The sequence below is a fragment of the Camelus bactrianus genome, chromosome 21 (assembly GCF_048773025.1).
Source record: "Camelus bactrianus isolate YW-2024 breed Bactrian camel chromosome 21, ASM4877302v1, whole genome shotgun sequence".
In the NCBI taxonomy this organism is placed as follows: domain Eukaryota; kingdom Metazoa; phylum Chordata; class Mammalia; order Artiodactyla; family Camelidae; genus Camelus; species Camelus bactrianus.
This window is the reverse complement of record NC_133559.1, coordinates 27,728,815-27,748,227: the sequence shown is the minus strand read 5'-3', so window position 1 is coordinate 27,748,227 and position 19,413 is coordinate 27,728,815. Positions and strand designations below refer to the sequence as shown.

Genomic DNA, 19,413 nt, shown 5'->3' with positions numbered 1-19,413 from the left:
ACTAAATTTATTGTGGTAATCATTTCACAGTATATGTAAGTCAAACCATCATAACTGAAACTTCTACAGTGATGTATGTCAATTATTTCTCAATAAAACTAGAAAAAAAAACTTTAAATTGAAGTTCTTAGGTAAAGAGAAAAAAGTGTTCAGGAAATATTAAGTGCTGATCGCAGGGTAATTCACTGTCACCAAATCTCTTAAATTGGTCCAATGTTTCAAATTGCTTTATGAGGAAAAGAAAGATTGACAACTTAAATAATTGAGGTATGATCCTAAGGGTAAGGGATGTCGTGTAGTTAGGTGCTAGAGAATGGAATTTGAGTCTTCATTATTTAGCAAATATTATCTCTTGACTGACAATCCCCAGCCTGGTATTTTCAACCCTCCTTATTCTACTTTATTATTTTCTGTAAGATTTTCACTATAAAGCATATTGTATATAATTTACTTATTTTGTTTATTGTCTGGCTTTTCCAACAAGGATGAGGGCAGGCATCTTTCTCTGTGTTGTTCAGTGATGTGGCCCAAATCTCTAGAAGGAAGGAAACTACTTAATCACTTTGTGCCTCAGTTTCCTCATCTGTACAATGGGGTCAAAAATAGTACCTACCTCATAAGGATTAGATTATATAATTTAATATATTTAAAGGGCTCAAAATAGTTCCTGGAGCATACCAAAGAGCTACATAAATGCTTGTTACCATCATCATCATCAATCTTATTAGTTCAGATAGCAAAAGCAGGGTGCACAGAGACACAGAGGTGGAAAGTGGTATGATGTGATGGGGAACTAAATGTCAGTAGTGATGATGCCCCTGAGGAGTAGGGACCATATCATAATCTGAAATCATGTTATATATTGCATTTCTCAATTGTTTACAATCTGTTTCTGCCTACTACAACACAAACTCCGGGAAGACCCCCATGAGGCATTTATGTGGCAAATCACTATATCCCAAGCATTCAGGAGAGTCCTTAGCAACCTAGCCAGTGCTAAATAAATATTAATTGAATGAATGATGGGTTAAGGATTTTGAACTCTGCCCTGAACACAATGGTGAGTCAGTGAAGCAGGTAAAACACTAAATAAGAGGCTGGGAAGCAGGTCATCAGTTTCTTGCAATAAGCTTGGTCAGTCCCTTGCAGATGAAAGCAGGAGACTTGAGATGAGGATGAGGAGACGCATTCAGGTGACGGTGCCAATTCACGGAGATGGAGGAAAAGGAGGAGGAAGAGCAGATTAGGGAGAGATGAGGGTCTCTGTTCGGGACATGTTCTAGATTTGTGGGTCTGAAGCTCAGCAGAGGCTGGAGCCAGAGAGGCTTGGGCGTTACTGGGGTGTAAGGGGCAACAGAAGCCCAGAGTCTGGATGGCGTGATGCTGGTGACCTTCATGTGCACACATGTTGCTCACTGTTCATGACCCTTTTGGGAGTTTGTCCCTCCAGCAAGACTGGATATTCTTTGGGGACAGGACTAAGTCCCACTGTAGCCTTCAGGACACAGTAGGCATCTCAGTGCTAGGAAAATGGCCAAGGACAGAACTCCTGGAGCAGAAAGGAACCTTAAAAACCATTTCACATGAGAGAATGGGGCCCAACATCTTTCATCCTCCTGCCTGAGGTCACCCAGCAAAACAGCCGCAGCTCAAGGCAGCCAGCCTGGTGCCCCTTCAAGGAGGCCACGCTGCCTCGGGGCGGTGAGTTGAGAGCGCCCAGGTGAGCGAGGGAGCTGGGGCAGTGGGCTCACCTGGCTGCTTGGAGCCTCAGTTCCATCAGCAGCGGGGTTGTTAGGGGTTGTTTGGGACTGTGTCACTGGTGAAGCAACCAGCACAGTGCCAGGCACCCAGTCGGCACACAGTTAACTGTTCATTTACTGTTCACGTCCCTCAGGAAGACAGGGAGTTTGCGATAACGTGGTCCGGATGGAGCGGGATGCTGTGACCTGAAAGGCGGCCGGCTGAGCGGCAAGACCTGGTCTTGGAGGGAAGAAACCAGTCCTCATCAGTCAGGGAAGTAAGTCGCTCTCCTCTGGAGGGTTTGACAGCGCTATCAGCGCTGGGCATCCCTGCCTGCGCGCGTCCCCTCCCTCCTCCGTCGGCGTCCCCTCCCTCCTCCGCCGGCGTCCCCTCCCTCCTCCGCCGCCGTCCCCTCCTTCCTCCGCCGGCGTCCCCTCCCTCCTCCGCCGGCGTCCCCGTTCTCAGCTCCGCCCCGCCGGCTCAGTGACGTCCCCAGGAGGAAGCGCTTCCCCGCTGGCAGTAGTGTTTGAAGACTGCGGGCTGCCAGAGCTAGAAGTGCGTTTAGAAGGTGAGATGGGCAGAGGGAGCAGAGCTGGAAAAGCCTGAGACGTTGTTTTAGTTGCAGGATTCCTTGGGCTTTGGGGACCGGAGACGACAATGGGCGTGGGACTCGGGAGCCGAAGGAGCCACACAGCCAGCCGGCCAGCCGCAGGGCGCCTTGAGAACCCCAGACGTTGTAACAATCCACACCTTATTTATTCAAATCGTGGGTGTATCGGGCACCTCTGGTCACACGGCGAAAGTGAAACCGAAAGCAGGACGGGTCCCTCGCAGCGCTTTTGCTGGGCTGTCTGTCCTCTCCTGCTACTGTGCTCCGCGCCTCCTTGACCTTCCTTCCTTCTCTGCCCCTGTTTGCTCCAGCCCCACCCTTCACCTGCTGTGACGGGAACCGTCCACACCCACATATAGGCCAAAGATGTCACTGATGAGGATTGTGCTTACGCTGCGAGTCTGATTAGACCTCTGAGGTGGGGGCTTTGAGACTGTCAGAGGGGGCCGACTGCTGAAAAACGGTTGCTTTCTGAATTTTGTATCGTATGCAGTTATATAAATATTCAGGCTACAGTTTGGTGCTACCTGCTGTTTGAGCTGAGATCTGGTTGAGGGCAGCTGGACTAAATTGACACCCTAGGTTCCTTATTCGTGTATTACGTGTATGCACATACGTGGGGAGAATGGGGTTCGTTAAACACTTTTTTTTTCATGAAGCGGCATAATTAGCTGTACCATTTATTGAATGCCTACTATCTCCCCCCTCCCTACTTTGGTGCACTTTCTGTGGGGGGCTGTATTTATGCTTGCCCCCATTTGAGGGAACAGGAAATCCAGACAATAACCCAAGGTCACACAATTAGGAAGTTAAGTCTAAAGTCACAAAACCAGGGGCTCTACCTTCCATCTCGCTGAGGCCGGAGCCTGAGTTCTTTCCACGGCTCCGTACTACTTTGAATTTGCACCTGCGCAAAGAGCCGGGGATACACCCACCAAGAGTGGTTGCACTTCAACCAGAAATGCAAATTGACACTTTTTTTCCCTCTCATTGTAGGAGGGTTCTGGTTTTTTAAAGAGGCCGTCTGTTTCTAGTAGGAGTATGTTCATGTGGTATTGGAATAAATTTTTTTATTAATATAGCTTGAGAATCCGAAAAACAATTATAGCCTTTGAGCAGTCATTCAATTCTTTGAAATCTATCGTAAGAAATCTATATAAGATCTAACGTAAGAAAACAAGCTAAAATAAGCTAAATTTGCTGCAACATTATTTAGAATTGTGAAAAAGTTCTAATTTAAAAACTCTTGTTTAAAAGTTATTTTAAAAAGCTGTTCAGTAATAGGGAACAGAAATAACTCTCTGATGGCAACTTGCACAGCCATTAAAGTGTTTTAAAACACTTTGTAATGATGTAGGATATCATGTAAAGTAAGGCACTAAATGAAAAGAAGCATGTTACAAAGTTCATTACGTAGCATGAGTCCAACTGTTTTTTTTTTTAATCTATAGAATTATGTTAAAATATTAACAATGCCTGTTTCTGGGCAGTGGGAGAATAGAGTAATAATTTTCTTGTTTATAATTTATACATATTTATAATATTCTATAGTAAAAAGTTCTATAATAAGTAGATGAATTTTGAAAAAGTTGCTAGTAAAATTAATTTCTCTTGTCTCAAGTGTTTTCTCACTATTATAAAATTACAAAGTACCTCTCTCATCTCCAGGTGGAAAGTCAGAAGATTCCAAGAGTGTTGTCCTTCCTCGACTGGTGGTCTGTAGCCAGATAATTGCTATTCACCCTGAGAGCAGTCTCTAAGGGCTCCATGTCTCTTTGATCAAGCCCCAAGGACATACATTTTCATTTTCTCAAAGAAAAAACAAAAAATTGTAGCCAATGGTATTTACCATTATGGAGACCAAGAACCGTAACAACCCTCAGCAAAGACCCATACCCTCTGGGAGGGCTTCAGAGGAAGACAATCATTTGTTGATTAAAGCTGTTCAAAAGGAAAAAATAGAGCTGGTCCAGCAGTTGCTAGAAAGAGGGGCTGATGTCAATTTCCAGGAAGAGAAAGGGGGCTGGTCTCCTTTGCATAATGCAGTGCAAATGCACAGGGAGGACATTGTGGATCTTCTGCTCAGTCACGATGCGGATCCTTGTTTGAGGAAGAGGAACGGGGCCACTCCCTTCATCGTCGCTGCGATCGTGGGAAATGTGAAGCTGCTCGAACTTTTCCTTTCTAAGGGAGCAGACATTAACGAGTGTGACGTTAACGGCTTCACGGCTTTCATGGAAGCCGCTGCGTACGGTAAGGTCGAAGCCTTAAGATTCCTGTATGAGAATGGAGCAGAGGTGAATTTGCATCGAAAGACAAAGGCAGATCAACAGAGGATTCGGAAAGGAGGGGCCACTGCTCTGATGGATGCTGCTGAGAAAGGGCATGTAGAAGTCGTGGACATCCTCCTCCACAAGATGGGGGCAGAGGCCGATGCCCGAGACAACATGGGCAGAAATGCTTTGATCTATGCCTTTCGGAGCCCTGACAATGGGAATGTGAGGGCCATCACTCGCCTTCTGCTGGACCATGGGGCTGACGTCAATGTGAAGGGAGAAGGAAGGAAGACGCCCCTGATCCTGGCAGTGGAAAGGAAGAACCTGGATTTGGTGCAGATGTTTCTGGAACAAGGACACATAGAGATGAACGACACAGACGACAAGGGCAGGACAGCATTGTGGCTTGCTGTCAAGCACAGTCTGAAGGAAATCGCCCAGTTGCTATGCAGACAAGGAGCCAGCACAAATTGTGGGGACTTGGTTGCCATAGCGAAGGCTAATTATGACACTAGCCTCGCAAAGTTTCTTCAGCATCATGGAGCCACCGAAGATGCTCACCCTCCCGCTGAAGACTGGGAGCCTCAGAGCTCACGCTGGGGAAAGGCCCTGAAACAGCTCCGCGGGATGCGCCGCCCTATGATCGGCAAACTCAAGATCTTTATTGATGACGAGTATAAACTTGCTGACACTGCTGAAGGGGGCGTCTACCTGGGGTTCTATGAAGACCAAGAGGTAGCCGTGAAGCGATTCTATGAAGGCAGTGCACGTGGACAAAATGAAGTCTCCTGTTTGCAGAGCAGCCGAGCCAACAGTGACGTGGTGACATTCTACGGCAGTGAGAGCCACAAGGGCTGTCTGTACGTGTGCCTTGCCCTCTGTGAGCAGACTCTGGAGAAGCACTTGGACAACCACGGAGGGGAGGCTGTGGGAGACAAAGAAGATGAGTTTTCTCGAAACATCATCTCGTCTATGTTTAAGGCTGTTCAAGAACTACACTGGGCTGGATATACTCACCAGGATTTGCAGCCACAAAATATCTTAATGGGTGAGTTCCCAGTCTTCTCTTAGAAACCGTGGGCTCTTTCTTTACAAAACGAAGGGATTTTCACTGCAAAAAAATAAAGAACTAGAGTCAAGGTGCATTATTTAGTGTGAGGATTAATGTAACAACTCCATAGTTACGGCGCCACCAGTTGTAACTCTTATCCCACGTGGAGGTGGCGGATGCCAGCAGAGTACCAGGCTAACTTTGTGTCACCTTTGGCAAATACAAATATGAAGGCAGGTCTTGGATGGAGCCAACTCCAGAAGTTTGCATTCTTAGATAGTCTGCAAGTCAGAGAATCCGGGAAACGTGTTCCTTTAGGCAAGATGGCAGTTACCATGGAACTTAACGGCAAAACCGAGGTCAAAATTGGGATCCAGGACAGATTGTGACTCAGTGAAACAGACTGCAAGCAGGCCGAATTAGTCAGCGTCCGCTGGTGCAATCCCAGAACAAAATAAACTAATCCAATGTCAAAGGTAACAAGCAGAGCTCAGCGTACGATCCTGGAGGGGGCCGGGTGGGGGGCAAGGTGGCACAGTGTACAGAGCCTTGGCTTTGGCCCCATTCAGGATGCCTTGCAGCCTAGTCCCACCACTTTGTAGCTTTGCAACCTTGACCAAGTTGCTTAAATCTGGGAGCCTTTGTTTTCTCATCTGAGACTGATAATACCTCCTTCATAAGGTTGTTATGAGGTCTAAGTGCAGTGTGTCAAAGGGACCAGTCACCTGTGCGTTGTAGGTGCCCAGCAAAGGCCAGTTGCTTGACTAGGGGGGCAAGCAGAGCCTAACCTACAGATATGCCCTGAGATTTAAGCTTCATGTCAGGCACCAGGGCGACAAGAGGGTGCAGGCATTGAGAGGCAGGGAACAGTATTTAAGGTCCTGGAAGAGAGAAATTAGCTCTGCATAAGAATATAGCTGAGATCTGGTTTTTAGTTTGAAGACAGGTGCTCGTGGCACGCCTTCCTGATTTTAAGCAACTTTGCTGGGGAGATGGACGAGGGCCAGGAATATGTCCAGCTCTGCCAGGTGAGGAAGCATCTTCAAGAGTCAGGCAAACGTAACTGCCCATCTTGCTGCCAAAGGGTCATATATCATGCTCCAAAGCAAAACAGCTTGTGATCCCTTGGTCTTTGAAATTTCTGGCACCACTTCTTCCATTCTTGAGCTGGAACAATAAAGACTTGATTCTATTTTGGCCTCCGGGTGGTGGCCCTAGCCCATACTGTAGACTCTTCCTTGTATTGAACTCCTAAAATGACAGGACAGGGGTTTTAAGATTTCATAGCTGAGATCAACATAAAAAAAATCCTTACAGGATGAAATCTTGAAGAATCATGGAGAGACCAAACGTAGGCAGGAGGGGACTGAAGACTAGCACAGGAGCCCAGGACAAATGCGAGGAAGCCACAGCAAAGCTCTCCTCATCATGAAAGTGGGAACAGAGCAGAAAAGGGCCACTTGGAAGTGATGGAAGCCAGAAGCAGGAGAGGACCAGGGACCAGCTAGCAGGCAGATCTGTGCATCAGTAGGAATTAGGGAGGTCAGACTCGGGGCTTCCCTTCTTCCCCAGGGATCAAGCATCCATGACAGGCCTGTCTGTCTGCAAACAGGGGGCCTATGTGAGTCACTGGGTGGCTGGTGATCTCAAGAGGAACCAAGAGCAGTTAAACCCACACAATTTCTGCCAAAGCACCTACTAAGTGGCATGTCCTGCTTGCCCCAGAGCTCCACTGAATAAAACCCATAGCGGAAGCTCTGGCAGGTACATCCATCCCTCCCCTACGTTGGGTGGAATTGACAGAAGGAACTCATGGGATGTCAACTGCAAAGTAAGGCTTCCAGTCAAAAATCACTTAAAATATTTAAGAGCTGCCAATACCCTGAAAGAGAGGCCTGGAACAAAAGAATTTACACCCAAAGAAACATAGCTAACCAAGTGTGTAAGTTTCCCGTGGCTACTGAAAGAAATTGTCACAAACTGGGTGGCTTAAAACGACAGAAATTTAACCTCCCACACTTCTGGGGGCCAGAAGTAAGAAACCTGTTCCACTGGCACCAAGTCAGGTGTCCGCAGGGCCAGATTCCCTTGGGACGCTGGAGGACAGAAACTGAGTGTCAGCGTGAAACAATTTTATAACACTTTAGCAATGTCTGTTGAAACTGAAGTTAAAAAAATTGGGGCCTATAAACAAAAAAAATCAGGAGTTAGAAGAGATGTGAAGAGTTCCATCAGGCACTTTCAAATTTCGGTAGCAGGAAACTCAAGGTGGCTTAAGCAAGTGAAGGGAATTTATCATTTCAAATAATTGGAAACAGTCTGTGGATTATGATCTGCACCCCATCTGCCCCTTCAGCTTCATTGCAGGCCACCTTCTGACTCCATCCCTCCTCCCCAGGCTATCAGTCCTTCCTTCGGTGAGAGAGGAGTTCCCCAGGAATTCCCATCTGGAATTCTCTCTTCCCCATTCCACTCACCCACCCAAATTCTACTGACCTTTTCCATCGAGGTGTCTCTTCCTGAAGGAAGACTTCTCCCCTCCACTCACAACCCAGTAGCCCTTCCATGTTACACTCTCAGGGCCTCCTGCACTTTGGCTAGCATTTTCAAACTTGCAATGAATTTTATGTTTATGTGTAATCATTCCTTATTGAGTATCAGTTCCCTTGCCCAGAGACTCTGAACTGTCTAGGGCCAGAACTGTGTTCTCCTTCCTCACCACCGCTTTTTCCCTCACTAAACACTTGTTGAATAATTTGATGGGTTCATTTTTTGTTAGACTCTGGGTTTCCACACAACGTTGATGTCTAAGTTCATAACGAAAGGGGTGTGAGAAGCACACAGTGGTACTTGCCGTCATCCTATCTGGGGTTCCCCAGCCTTCCTTCTCCGACTCCTCCAAGCCACCTCCTCGAGGACAAGTCACTGACCCACTCACCTTTCATGTTGTTCCCGACCTCTCCCATCCACACATCCCTCTTTTTGAGGACTCAGTGGCTTCCATTAAGGGAGAAAGATTCTGAAGGGGACAAGGAGGCAGTGACTCATTACAAGCACGTGGTTCCCAGGGTAACTGATCACCACATCATAGTGGGCAGGAGTGAGTGGGCTTGATTTGGTGGGACGCTGTGCTAAGGTGGTCTTGGATTTGGACCTTGTTGTTTATTGTTCTTTAGCTATAGGATGTAACCTTAACTCCCTCCAGCAGCTTCTTTACAAATCTGTGCACTTTGTCCCCAAAAAGGGCATGAATGGGGAGCTGGTTAAACTTATCCTTGTGTTTCCCCACCCGTTGACTCAGAAAAAGATAAAATGTAACTCCTGCTCTTAGCAGATACCTAATATGTGAAAGGACACAGTGCACATGATAGTGCTTTGAGGAGTAAACAAGGCAGGTATGAACTTACTGTTGCCTTCCTCAGTGATGATGGATTGTACATTGTGTTACATATTTATTTAAATTAATTACAACATGGAGAATGAGGGTTTTTCCTTGCATCTCTACAAATTACCCCCTAGATGCCAAGAATGGTGCTTGCCTGGCAGATTTTGATAAAAGCGTCAAGTGGGCTGGAGATCCACAGGCAATCAAGAGAGATTTAGAGGTAATTTCTACAAACAATTTACTTTTCTATCTTTCTGCTTCCTTATTTGTTCATTACCTTACTTCCTGTGGCCAAATTAGTGGACGTTCCCATTTTAACCTGGTGGGAAAGATGGTTCAAGCCCTGCCCCTCCCTGTACCCATTGCCCTCACTCCCTTGCAGACAGATGACAGACGACAGACAGCATTTCCCTGGGTTGGGATGGGGTTGGTAGTCGCTGTGGTACTTTCTGTATCTCTCTGGATCCCTCTCCTTCCACAGGCTAAATAATAAATACACTGAGCATGCCACATTTCTTCCAGAGTTACCTCCAGCAGGCATCTCTAAAATAACTGCACAATTCCTGCAGGAGATGTTTGCTGCCTAAAGACAAAGTAAATGAGATTTCTTTCCCTACTCCACTCAAATGTGTGTGCTGAGCTCCTGGGAGGGCCAGATGCTAAGATCCTCTGAAGCACATGGGAGGGATGGGATTGATCCCCAGCTCAAGGGAGACTGAACTGAGCCCCAAAGGTTAAGATCCTGAAACAGCGGAGCAGAGACGGATGTAGCCTCTGCAGAGCGCAGCTCCCAGCTCCATTCTGACCCGGTGGGCGGCGCGCTCCTGGAGCTGTCCAGGGTGCTGGAATTCCCATGCAATAGCAAGAGCTCTCCATCCATCCCTGTCTGGCCTTTCTGTGGCTCCAGATCTGAGCTCCTCCCCTGACTGGTGTCTTGCCGGGTGCAGAGGTCCCTATGCTGGCCTTCTCCCTGGCCTTGCCTCCCTGCTGTGGCCTAACTTCTGGGGCCATCACTGTGCTCTACTGGACCTGGTCTGGCTCCTTTATCTGCTGTCTGACAGCAGATAAAGCCCAGACCCAGGCTCCCAGTTCCCAGCCAGACTCTGGGCACCCCCCTTGTTTAAAACCTTCTCCCTTTCCTCCTTTTATCTAAATTGTATCTAAACTTTGGGGTCTAGCTTGAATTCCTCTTCCTCCAAGCAGTCTGCTCTGAAAACTCTGGCCTGGGACTATCTTTAGTTCCTTATAAACCTAAATCGTGGGGACCATATACTGCCTTGATGAGTTCTCTATGCACAAGCTTGTGTCTTCTTTCCCTGACCAGCCCGTGGACCCCTCGGGATTCTGTGTGTTTTCCATTTCCTCATAGCCTGCGCCACACCCTCCATGGTCCCCCCACTAGAGAGATAATTCATAAGCACCTTTGGCTCGATTTATGACTTTCATGCAGGCGCTCGGGCTGCTGGTCCTGTATGTGGCGAATAGGGGGAGCATTCCTCTTGGGAGACTGAAGGATCAAGGTAATCAGGGTACGGAGGGGCTGATGCAGTTCTCTCCAGATGAGGAAACTCGGGACCTCATTCGTCGCCTGTTCTGCCCTGGTGACAGTGTGAAGGACCACCTGAGTGGCCTGCTGGGCCACCCCTTCTTTTGGAGTTGGGAGAGGTAAGAAGACTGCTTGTATGTTACAGGCCTCCAGGATGGAGACAGTGAGGGTACAAGTCAGGGCGCATCTCTCCGCCATCTTCAAGCTGAAGACCCAGGAAAGCAAATGGTGTGATTTAGTCTGAATCCAAAGGCCTGAGAACCAGGGGAGCTGAAGCTGTAGATCCCAGTAAGGGTCTGAAGGCCTGAGAGCTAGCAGAGCCGAGGGTGAGAGAAGAGAGCTGTCCCAGCTGAAGCAATCCAGCAGCGAGGGAGGATTTCCCCCTTTCGTTCTATTCTGACCCTCCACGGACTGGACGCTGCCCACTCACACTAGGGAAGGCCATCTGCTTTGCTGAGTCCACTGGTCCAAATGCCAGTCTCCTCTGGAAACATCCTCATAGACAGCTAGAATAATGCTTAATCTGAGCCCCCTGTGGTCAGTTAGGTTCACACATAAAATTAAGCATCACAGTGAGGTGGTGTGGGCAGGGGTCAGGCTGTGAATCAGCAGAACCAGGCCCTTCGGTCAGCTTGGCACTTCCTGGAGGGGGGTCACTGAGCAGTGACTTCACTCCTCTGGATTCTAATTTTCTCCATTGAAGAATAGGAAAGGGGTGGCGGGAGTTAGAAAGAGAGAGGGAGAGAGGGAGAGAGAGAGTGGAGGGGGGAGAGAGATGGGGGAGGGGGGAGAGATGGAGGAGGGGGGAGAGAGAGGGTGGAGAGAGAGGGAGGGAGAGAGAGAGACATTGCTTTCCCATTGTGCAGAGTTTTTAAAGACATACTTTTACCAAAAGCCAAAATCGAATAGTTTTCTCTTTCTGGAAGGTGTGGGGAGGATGGGATGACTCTGATCATTCTGTCAAATTCAGCCGCTACAGGACCCTTAGGGATGTGGGAAATGAGTCTGACATCAAAACGCGAAATCCTAATGGCGAGATCCTCCAGCTACTACAGCCTGGACCATCCGAAACTTCCACAAGTTTTGCCCAGTGGACGACTAAGGTATGAACAATTCCCACAGTCTGGGAGTTTTTCCAGAAATAAGTGTCTGGGTCGTGTGGTCTGTTAGTTTTCCTAAGTTTTTTTTTTTTTAATACTGTGAGCCTGGCCCAACTAAGGGGTGAGAAAGGGGGGTTTTCTTTCCCTCTGCCCATCCCAGCCCCTCTTCTGCCCATCCCAGTCCCCCTCTGCCCATGCTGGGTCCCCTCTGCCCATCCCGGGTCCCCTCCAACCATTCCGGTCCCCCTCTGCCCATCCCCTTTTGGGCCTCTGCATAAGCCAGGCCCTCCTGACAGACTCCTCTAGGCTCCTCTTTAGGATGAGGTTGGCCTTGCCCAGCCCATGAGCCTTTTCCTTTTCTGAGGCTCTTTCTCTCAAGCCTTGTTTTCTGAATGAGGCCTAATAATTCTATTACCATTGTGACAAGAGCAGCTGATTAAATAGAGGTTAGCCCAAAGGAGGTGTTCCCCCCTGGGGCGTTTCGTCCAGGGAGAGACAGGCTGCCTCTGCTGCCCGTGAACAGCCGAGCTCTGAGCATCCCCACACACACCTGCTTCCTGCGTGAGAAAACAGACAACGAAAAAAAAAAAAAAAAGATGATCTTTCAAATTCCTTCTTTTCCCAGGAAGGTCCAACTAACTTGAGATGAATATAGTGGAACATAAAAATTAATCACCATCTTAATCTAGTCAGTACTCTCAGAACTTCCATTATTATTAATTAGCAGACATCTGTCAAGTGCCAGTGTGTGTTAGGCCCATGCAAGGTCAGGCATGTGCAAAGCAGACTGCAGCATGTTCCATGTAGGGCTGGGAGACCTGCAGGAATGATGGGTACCCCAGAGACCCATGCAAAGCATTATGGGAAAACCCGTAATTCTCAGCTTCACTATCTTAGGCCTGATCTAGGACTCTGCTTCTCTTTGTTTCTAGGTCTCACTTCGCTTTCCTTCCTTTGCCTGCCTCTAGACCACACATCGTACTCATAGTTGCTGGCTTAATGTCTGTCTTTCCCGCTACCCTGTAAGTTCTACGAGGGCAGAGATTATCCACTGTCTTGTCATTGTATTCCCGGCCTAGAGTAGGTGTGCTAGGACTCTTTGCTAAATGAATGTCTATGAAACTTCAGCTGAAAGTTAATCTTTTGTAGAAACAAAGCCATTGGAACTCAGAGCAGATGCTGACAATAGCTAACGATTATGTAGTCCCGACTACATGGCAGCTCTGGTTCTCAGGACTTTACATGGGTTGCCACAGTTCACCTTTATAACAACTTCCGAGGCAATTATTTCCATCTTGCAGGTGAGCAAACTGAGGCACAGACAAATGCTTTTTGCAAAGGCACAGAGTCAGGAAGGGGCAGCAGGAGTTGAAGCCGAGCAGTCTGGCTTAGAAGCCATGCAGGAAAGCCACTCTTTGTACAAAGTCATGATGCCATAAGGTCCATCAACTCATTTAATTGCTAAGGAAACTGAGGCTCAGAGGTAGAACCCAAAATACCCAGGACCGGAAAGCCAGAGGGTGGCAGAGCTGGGAAGAGAATCCTGTTCTTTTGTCTCCCAATTCATTGGTTCTTCCCCTTAAACATCTTTGATTTGTGTTGACTTTTTTTTTTTTTAACATTTTTTATTGATTTATAATCATTTTACAATGTTGTGTCAAATTCCAGTATAGAGCACAATTTTTCAGTTATACATGAGCATATATATATTCATTGTCACATTTTTTTCTCTGTGAGCTACCATAAGATCTTGTGTATATTTCCCTGTGCTATACAGTATAATCTTGTTTATCTATTCTATAATTTTGAAATCCCATCTATCCCTTCCCACCCTCCACCCCAATGGCAACCACAAGTTTGTATTCTATGTATATGAGTCTGTTTCTGTTTTGTATTTATGCTTTTTTTTTTGTTTTTTTGTTTTTTAGATTCCACATATGAGTGATCTCATATGGTATTTTTCTTTCTCTTTCTGGCTTACTTCACTTAGAATGACATTCTCCAGGAGCATCCATGTTGCTGCAAATGGCGTTATGTTGTCAGTTTTTATGGCTGAGTAGTATTCCATTATACATATATACCACAACTTCTTTATCCAGTCATCCGTTGATGGACATTTAGGCTGTCTCCATGTCTTGGCTATTGTAAATAGTGCTGCTATGAACATTGGGGTGCAGGTGTCATCCTGAAGTAGGATTCCTCCTAAATATATGCCCAGGAGCGGGATTCCTGGGTCATATGGTAAATCTATTCCTAGTCTTTTGAGGACTCTCCATACTGTTTTCCACAGTGGCTGCACCAAACTGCATTCCCACCAGCAGTGTAGGAGGGTTCCCTTTTCTCCACAGCCTCTCCAGCATTTGTCATTTGTGGATTTTTGGATGATGGCCATTCTGACTCATGTGAGGTGATACCTCATTGTAGTTCTGATTTGCATTTTTCTGATAATTAGTGATATTGAGCATTTTTTCATGTGCTTTTTGATCATTTGTATGTCTTCCTTGGAGAATTGCTTGTTTAGGTCTTCTGCCCATTTTTGGATTGGGTTGTTTGGTTTTTTCTTATTAAGTCATATGCTGCTTATATATTCTGGAGATCAAGCCTTTGTTGGTTTCATTTGCAAAAATGTTCTTCCATTCTGTAGGTTGTCTTTTTGTTTTACTTATGGTTTCCTTTGCTGTGCAGAAGCTTGTAAGTTTCATTAGGTCCCATTTGTTTATTCTTGCTTTTATTTCTATTGCTTGAGTAGACTGTTCTAGGAGAACATTTCTGAGATGTATGTCAGATAATGTTTTGCCTATATTTTCTTCAAGGAGGTTTATTGTATCTTGTCTTATGTTTAAGTCTTTGATTCATTTTGAGTTGATTTTTGTGTATGGTGTAAGGGAGTGTTCTAGCTTCACTGCTTTACATGCTGCTGTCCAGTTTTCCCAACACCATTTGCTGAAGAGACTGTCTTTATTCCATTGTATATTCTTGCCTTCTTTGTCGAAGATGAGTTGACCAAAAGTTTGTGGGTTTATTTCTGGGCTCTCCATTCTGTTCCATTGGTCTATATGTCTGTTTTTGTACCAATACCATGCTGTCTTGATGACTGTAGCTCTATAGTATTGTCTGAAGTCTGGGAGAGTTATTCCTCCAGCCTCTTTCTTTCTCTTCAGTAATGCTTTGGCAATTCTAGGTCTTTGATGGTTCCATATAAATTTAATTATGATTTGTTGTAGTTCTGTGAAATATGTCCTGGCTAATTTGATGGGGATTGCATTAAATCTGTAGATTGCCTTGGGCAGTGTGACCATTTTAACAATGTTGATTCTTCCAATCCAAGAGCATGGGATATCTTTCCATTTTTTAAAGTCTTCTTTAATTTCCTTCATCAATGGTTTATAGTTTTCTGTGTATAATTCTTTCACCTCCTTGGTTAGATTTATTCCTAGGTATTTTATTACTTTGGGTGCTATTTTAAAGGGGATTATTTCTTTACTTTCTTTTTCTGTTGATTCATCATTACTGTAAAGAAATGCAATTGATTTTTGAACATTAATCTTGTAACCTGCTACCTTGCTGAATTCTTCGATCAACTCTAGTAGTTTTTGTGTGGACCTTTTAGGGTTTTCTTTTGATTGACTTCAGCATCTTACCTTTTAATTCCCACTCTAAATTTTGCTTTCCTGTTGATCTTTGTGACTTGCCCATTTTCATGGTTGTACAATCGGTTTTCCAGGGTGGACCCCCTCTTTTCTTTGCACAGCTGCCCCTTCTACCACACATACACTGCTTAGCATTTCTCACACGTGCTCCACACATCAGACACCCGGGCAGCCTTTGAGTTGCCAGTCACTCTTCCTAAGGGACCTTCTGGCTGCATGGTTGTTGCCTCTTACTCTCTTACCCCATCAGAACCATGTACAAGAATGGAAGCACAAAGAGGAAGGCATTATTAATATGAGAGCAATTGCCCCTGGACGCTTAGAGACAAGGGAAAACATGTAACCTTTGGAAACATTATTCAAAACAAAAACAACCACACTCACTGTAGCAATGGCTCCCAGGCCTGGTGTCAGTCAGGGAAAACCTCTTTAAAAAAGAAATGTAATTAGGTATGAATTTGGAAGGGTGGCCACAATGATAACAATACTGTATAGTATAATGAGCAAATTTTTTTGCACAGTAGCCAACGATTTCCTAAACCATATTTTGATATGGTTAATTTTTATGAAACCAATTCATTTGGAAAACAGATATATGAGTTTAAAGTTATTTCTAATTCCACATCCAAACACAACTGCAGTTAGCATTGTGGTGTACAGTGTTTACTTCCATTTTTTTCTTTCTGTTAATTTACTTAATCAGTGGGAATTTTAGCATATTTTCAGATTTGTATTCTGTCTTTTTTTTGTATTCTGCTTTTTGTTATTAACATTCTATCAGGATTTATTTTGTGTTGCTATCACGTTTTGTGTAATATTTTGGTTTGTTTGGTTTTTTTAGATCAACAAGTCTGTTATGAAAAAAATGGATGCATTTTATAAAAAAGGAAACAATCCCTATCAGGACACTGTGGGTGATCTGCTGAAGTTCATCCGGAATTTAGGAGAACACATTAATGAAAAAAAAAATAAACAGTAAGAATTTTTTCCCTCCTATAAGTCATATATCAGCTGAGAATAATTTCAAAATTCCAGTTCTGAATTTATATCTACTGGTTAATGGAAAGAAGAAAATTTATTCCAATGAAAGAAAAGTAACTCCTCCCCTCTGTTTGGAAAAGGGCCATCACAAGGGTCTCACCGTCGACAGTGGACATGCCCAGCAGGGGCTGGTCTTCCATTTCAGCCTTGGCTCAGCTCCCTGGGAGAGCAGGCCAGTGACTCCCTGGTGTGAAGAAATGGGGGACTGAGTGGCTGGGCAAAGCGAACATAGTGTTATAAAAGTAGCCCCATGTTAGTTAAATCAACTTTTGCTACCAAAAGTCTTGGCTGCAAATTCACAAAAACTCTTGTAGCTTTCAGGACCCTGGGATTTGGGAATTGTAGCTAAGGGACTGTGGAATTGCATCATCTCCCTTGTATGGACAATAAAACTGAGATTCATAAAAATTAGCAAATTAGTTGGCAAAGTTCACTCAATTAGTTGGAGCGTCAGGAAATGAAATTTGCTCTGTCTGATAAAGCAAATTCCTGCTTTATTCTGCTGTAGAAACCAGGGGAGCAAAGAGAGTTCTAGGGCCACATGCTGGAAAAGGTGGGGGAGGGGAGTGGAGTACGGGACAAGCATGTCAGAATGTTTATGTTTCATTTCAGGATGAAGTCAACAATTGGAGAACCTTCCAAGTATTTTCAGGAGAAATTTCCCGATCTGGTCATGTACGTCTATACGAAACTACGGAACACAGACTACAGCAAGCATTTTCCAAAAACTCACCATCCAAACAAGCCTGGGTGTGATGGAGGTGGTGGTGATCAGCAGGCTGGCCAGCGCTAGTGCCCTTCTGAGTTGTTCAAGGAGCTTATTAGCTGTGTAATCCTGGGCGAGTCACAGCTCTCTGGGCCTCTTAACTAACCTGGTTGCTTGTGAGAGATGAGTTGCATGGCTGTGTCAGTTCCTGGTGCAGTGTCCGGCATCCCCCACATGTTTACAACCAAAAAATTATATGCCCAGACTTCTCTAGTCCTTTTTACGGGCCAAGCTTAGTGGCAGGAGCTGGGAAGGCATCCTGCTAAGATTCCTCTTGTCAATTGCTCGAAAGGAGTGAGTTCCCAGGCCTTTAATGCTGTATGTTTTATATCAATTACCTCATGTAATTCTTCCAACAAACTTGCAAGATAGGGGTAACATCCCCATTTAGGAACTGAAGAGCCAGAGAGGCTCAGAGGGTTGAAACCACTTGCCCCAGGTTACACAGAGCGCCGTATAAATGGACATGGTGTTGCTCTTCCCTCTCACTCGAGCACCTTAGTGCTTAATTGCTGGCTCAGCTCTTCTGGACGAGACCCAGAAGGAATGTGTCAGGGCAGCTCTGGGTGGCTCATGCATTCGTTCATTCACTCCATTCATCCATGCAGTATTTTTTGAGCACTGGTTAGTGTAAGTCTACGCATTCTATTCCTTCTAGAATCACCTGTGCTGGTTTTCTGTGACGTTAAGGCAGTATTTCTCAACTGTGGGCAATCTTGCCACTCAGGGGCCATTTGGCAGTGTCTGGAGATACTTGGGGCTGTCAGAGCTGCGGGGAAGGGGTGTTACTGGTCTGATAGAAGTCACAGATGCTGCTGAACATTCTACGCTATGCACAGGAGCCCCCGCCCTCCTGCAACACAGAATTATCCCGCCTAAAATATCAGTGGCACTGAGGTTGAAAAACCCTGCTTTAAGGGACTGTGACGCCTTTCAACTGGCTGGGGGCCCAGGACCGTGAAGTGTCGAGGAATGATTTGAATTTAATGTTTTGCTTTTGGCTCTGTAGTGAGACAGTTCCAGGGTCACCTCCTCAGGAAGTCCTCCTCCTTTTCAGAAAGAGCCCAAGATACTGGGTTTTTTTTTTTCCCCAATGCCTTCCCTCCCCACACCCCAGTCTGAGTGTCCTCTCTGGCTCCCTTGCACCTGTCGGCACACCACAGCGTGCTTCTCTCCACCTTGAGCATGACTCTTCCCTACTGGAATCTAAGCTCCTTAGGATCAATGGTCTAGACTTTTGATTTGTATTGTTACTGCCTAGCAAAATGTCTGCTGCACGGTAAGAATCAACGTTTATCGAGAAATGAATGAACCATCTTCATACATGAGTAATAACGCACGCTTACATTTTGATGGTGCTTTATAATTTATAAATTACACCTGCCTATTTTTCTCTCTTTTAGTTTTCAAAACAATCCCATAAGTGTTGCAATCCTCATTTTGCACATGAGGAAACTAAGGTTAGAGACGTGGTGATTTACTCTAAGGCAGAGCTGGGAAGTGTCACTGTCTTGACTTGAAAAGCTTTTCTGACATGAAGCCTGAGGTCTTTCCACTTACCCTCGCTGTGGCGGTTAAGATGCTGTTTTGTGATGGGAGGAACCGGGTGAAGAACTAGTATCTCAGGCTCTTTCTGAAAAGGAGGTGGTCTAAAGTGGGTGTCGCTGAATGAAATTAAGAAGTGCCGGGAGAAACAAACTTAAGGCTATTCTTTATGGTTTCAGCAGCAGTTAAGACTGCTTTAAGTTTTAAAATAAAGCTTTGATTTCCTGATTTGCAGTGAGTACCTGGATATGACAATCAAAATGCCCATTTGTAAAGCATATTCAATAAAACTATGAATTATTCGAATGTCTGATTTTCTCTGAGTGACACTTCCACGTTAGAGAGTAGGAATTTCTGCAATAGAAAATACTCGATGATTAATTCCCGGGTAAGTTCTAAGAAAGGGCGTCTAGCTCCTTAATCACGGGAAGAGCCTACTTTCATCCCTCTGGTGATCCGGGAACAATTCGAGCCCTGGGCATCCATGTAGCAAAAGAAGGAAAGAACTGATCACTTTACTCTCTGCTTTAATTCCATAAGGGTTTCCCCGGACACACTGCAAATTTTTCTCATTCAGTTGCCATTATCACAAACATTTAACTGGGCCTGTAGTTCATGTTAGGTACTGTGTTGGGCAAGGTGATCTGTGTGTGGGCTTGTCAAGCAGAGATGCCTGTTACTCAAAGAAAAGGGAAGGTTGGCC

The 19,413-nt window shown here is 45.5% G+C and overlaps 1 protein-coding gene across 2 annotated transcripts; it reads left to right on the top strand.

Moving 5' to 3' along the window:
• Positions 1–2,174: 2,174 nt before the first annotated feature.
• On the top strand, positions 2,175–19,012 carry RNASEL (ribonuclease L). Of its 2 annotated transcripts, XM_010954940.3 has the most exons (7): positions 2,175–2,308; positions 4,019–5,674; positions 9,197–9,282; positions 10,513–10,727; positions 11,579–11,711; positions 16,200–16,333; positions 17,012–19,012. In XM_010954940.3, exons 2-7 carry the CDS (start codon positions 4,189–4,191, stop codon positions 17,190–17,192), a joined length of 2,235 nt encoding a protein of 744 aa, XP_010953242.3. In that variant the 5' UTR covers positions 2,175–2,308; positions 4,019–4,188; the 3' UTR covers positions 17,193–19,012. The 2 variants fall into 2 exon arrangements, with proteins under 2 accessions (XP_010953242.3, XP_074206007.1); XM_074349906.1 differs by lacking the exons at positions 16,200–16,333; positions 17,012–19,012 and adding an exon at positions 12,641–14,656.
• The last annotated feature ends 401 nt before the right edge of the window (positions 19,013–19,413 follow it).

What these genes read in the sequence shown, in the direction of transcription:
- RNASEL (XM_010954940.3), top strand. Translation starts at nt 4,189, where the DNA reads ATGGTATTTACCATTATGGAGACCAAGAACCGTAACAACCCTCAGCAA. An exon ending in GCCACAAAATATCTTAATGG is followed by an intron (nt 5,675 to 9,196) that starts GTGAGTTCCCAG and finishes ATTACCCCCTAG; the next exon opens with ATGCCAAGAATGGTGCTTGC. An exon ending in CAATCAAGAGAGATTTAGAG is followed by an intron (nt 9,283 to 10,512) that starts GTAATTTCTACA and finishes ACTTTCATGCAG; the next exon opens with GCGCTCGGGCTGCTGGTCCT.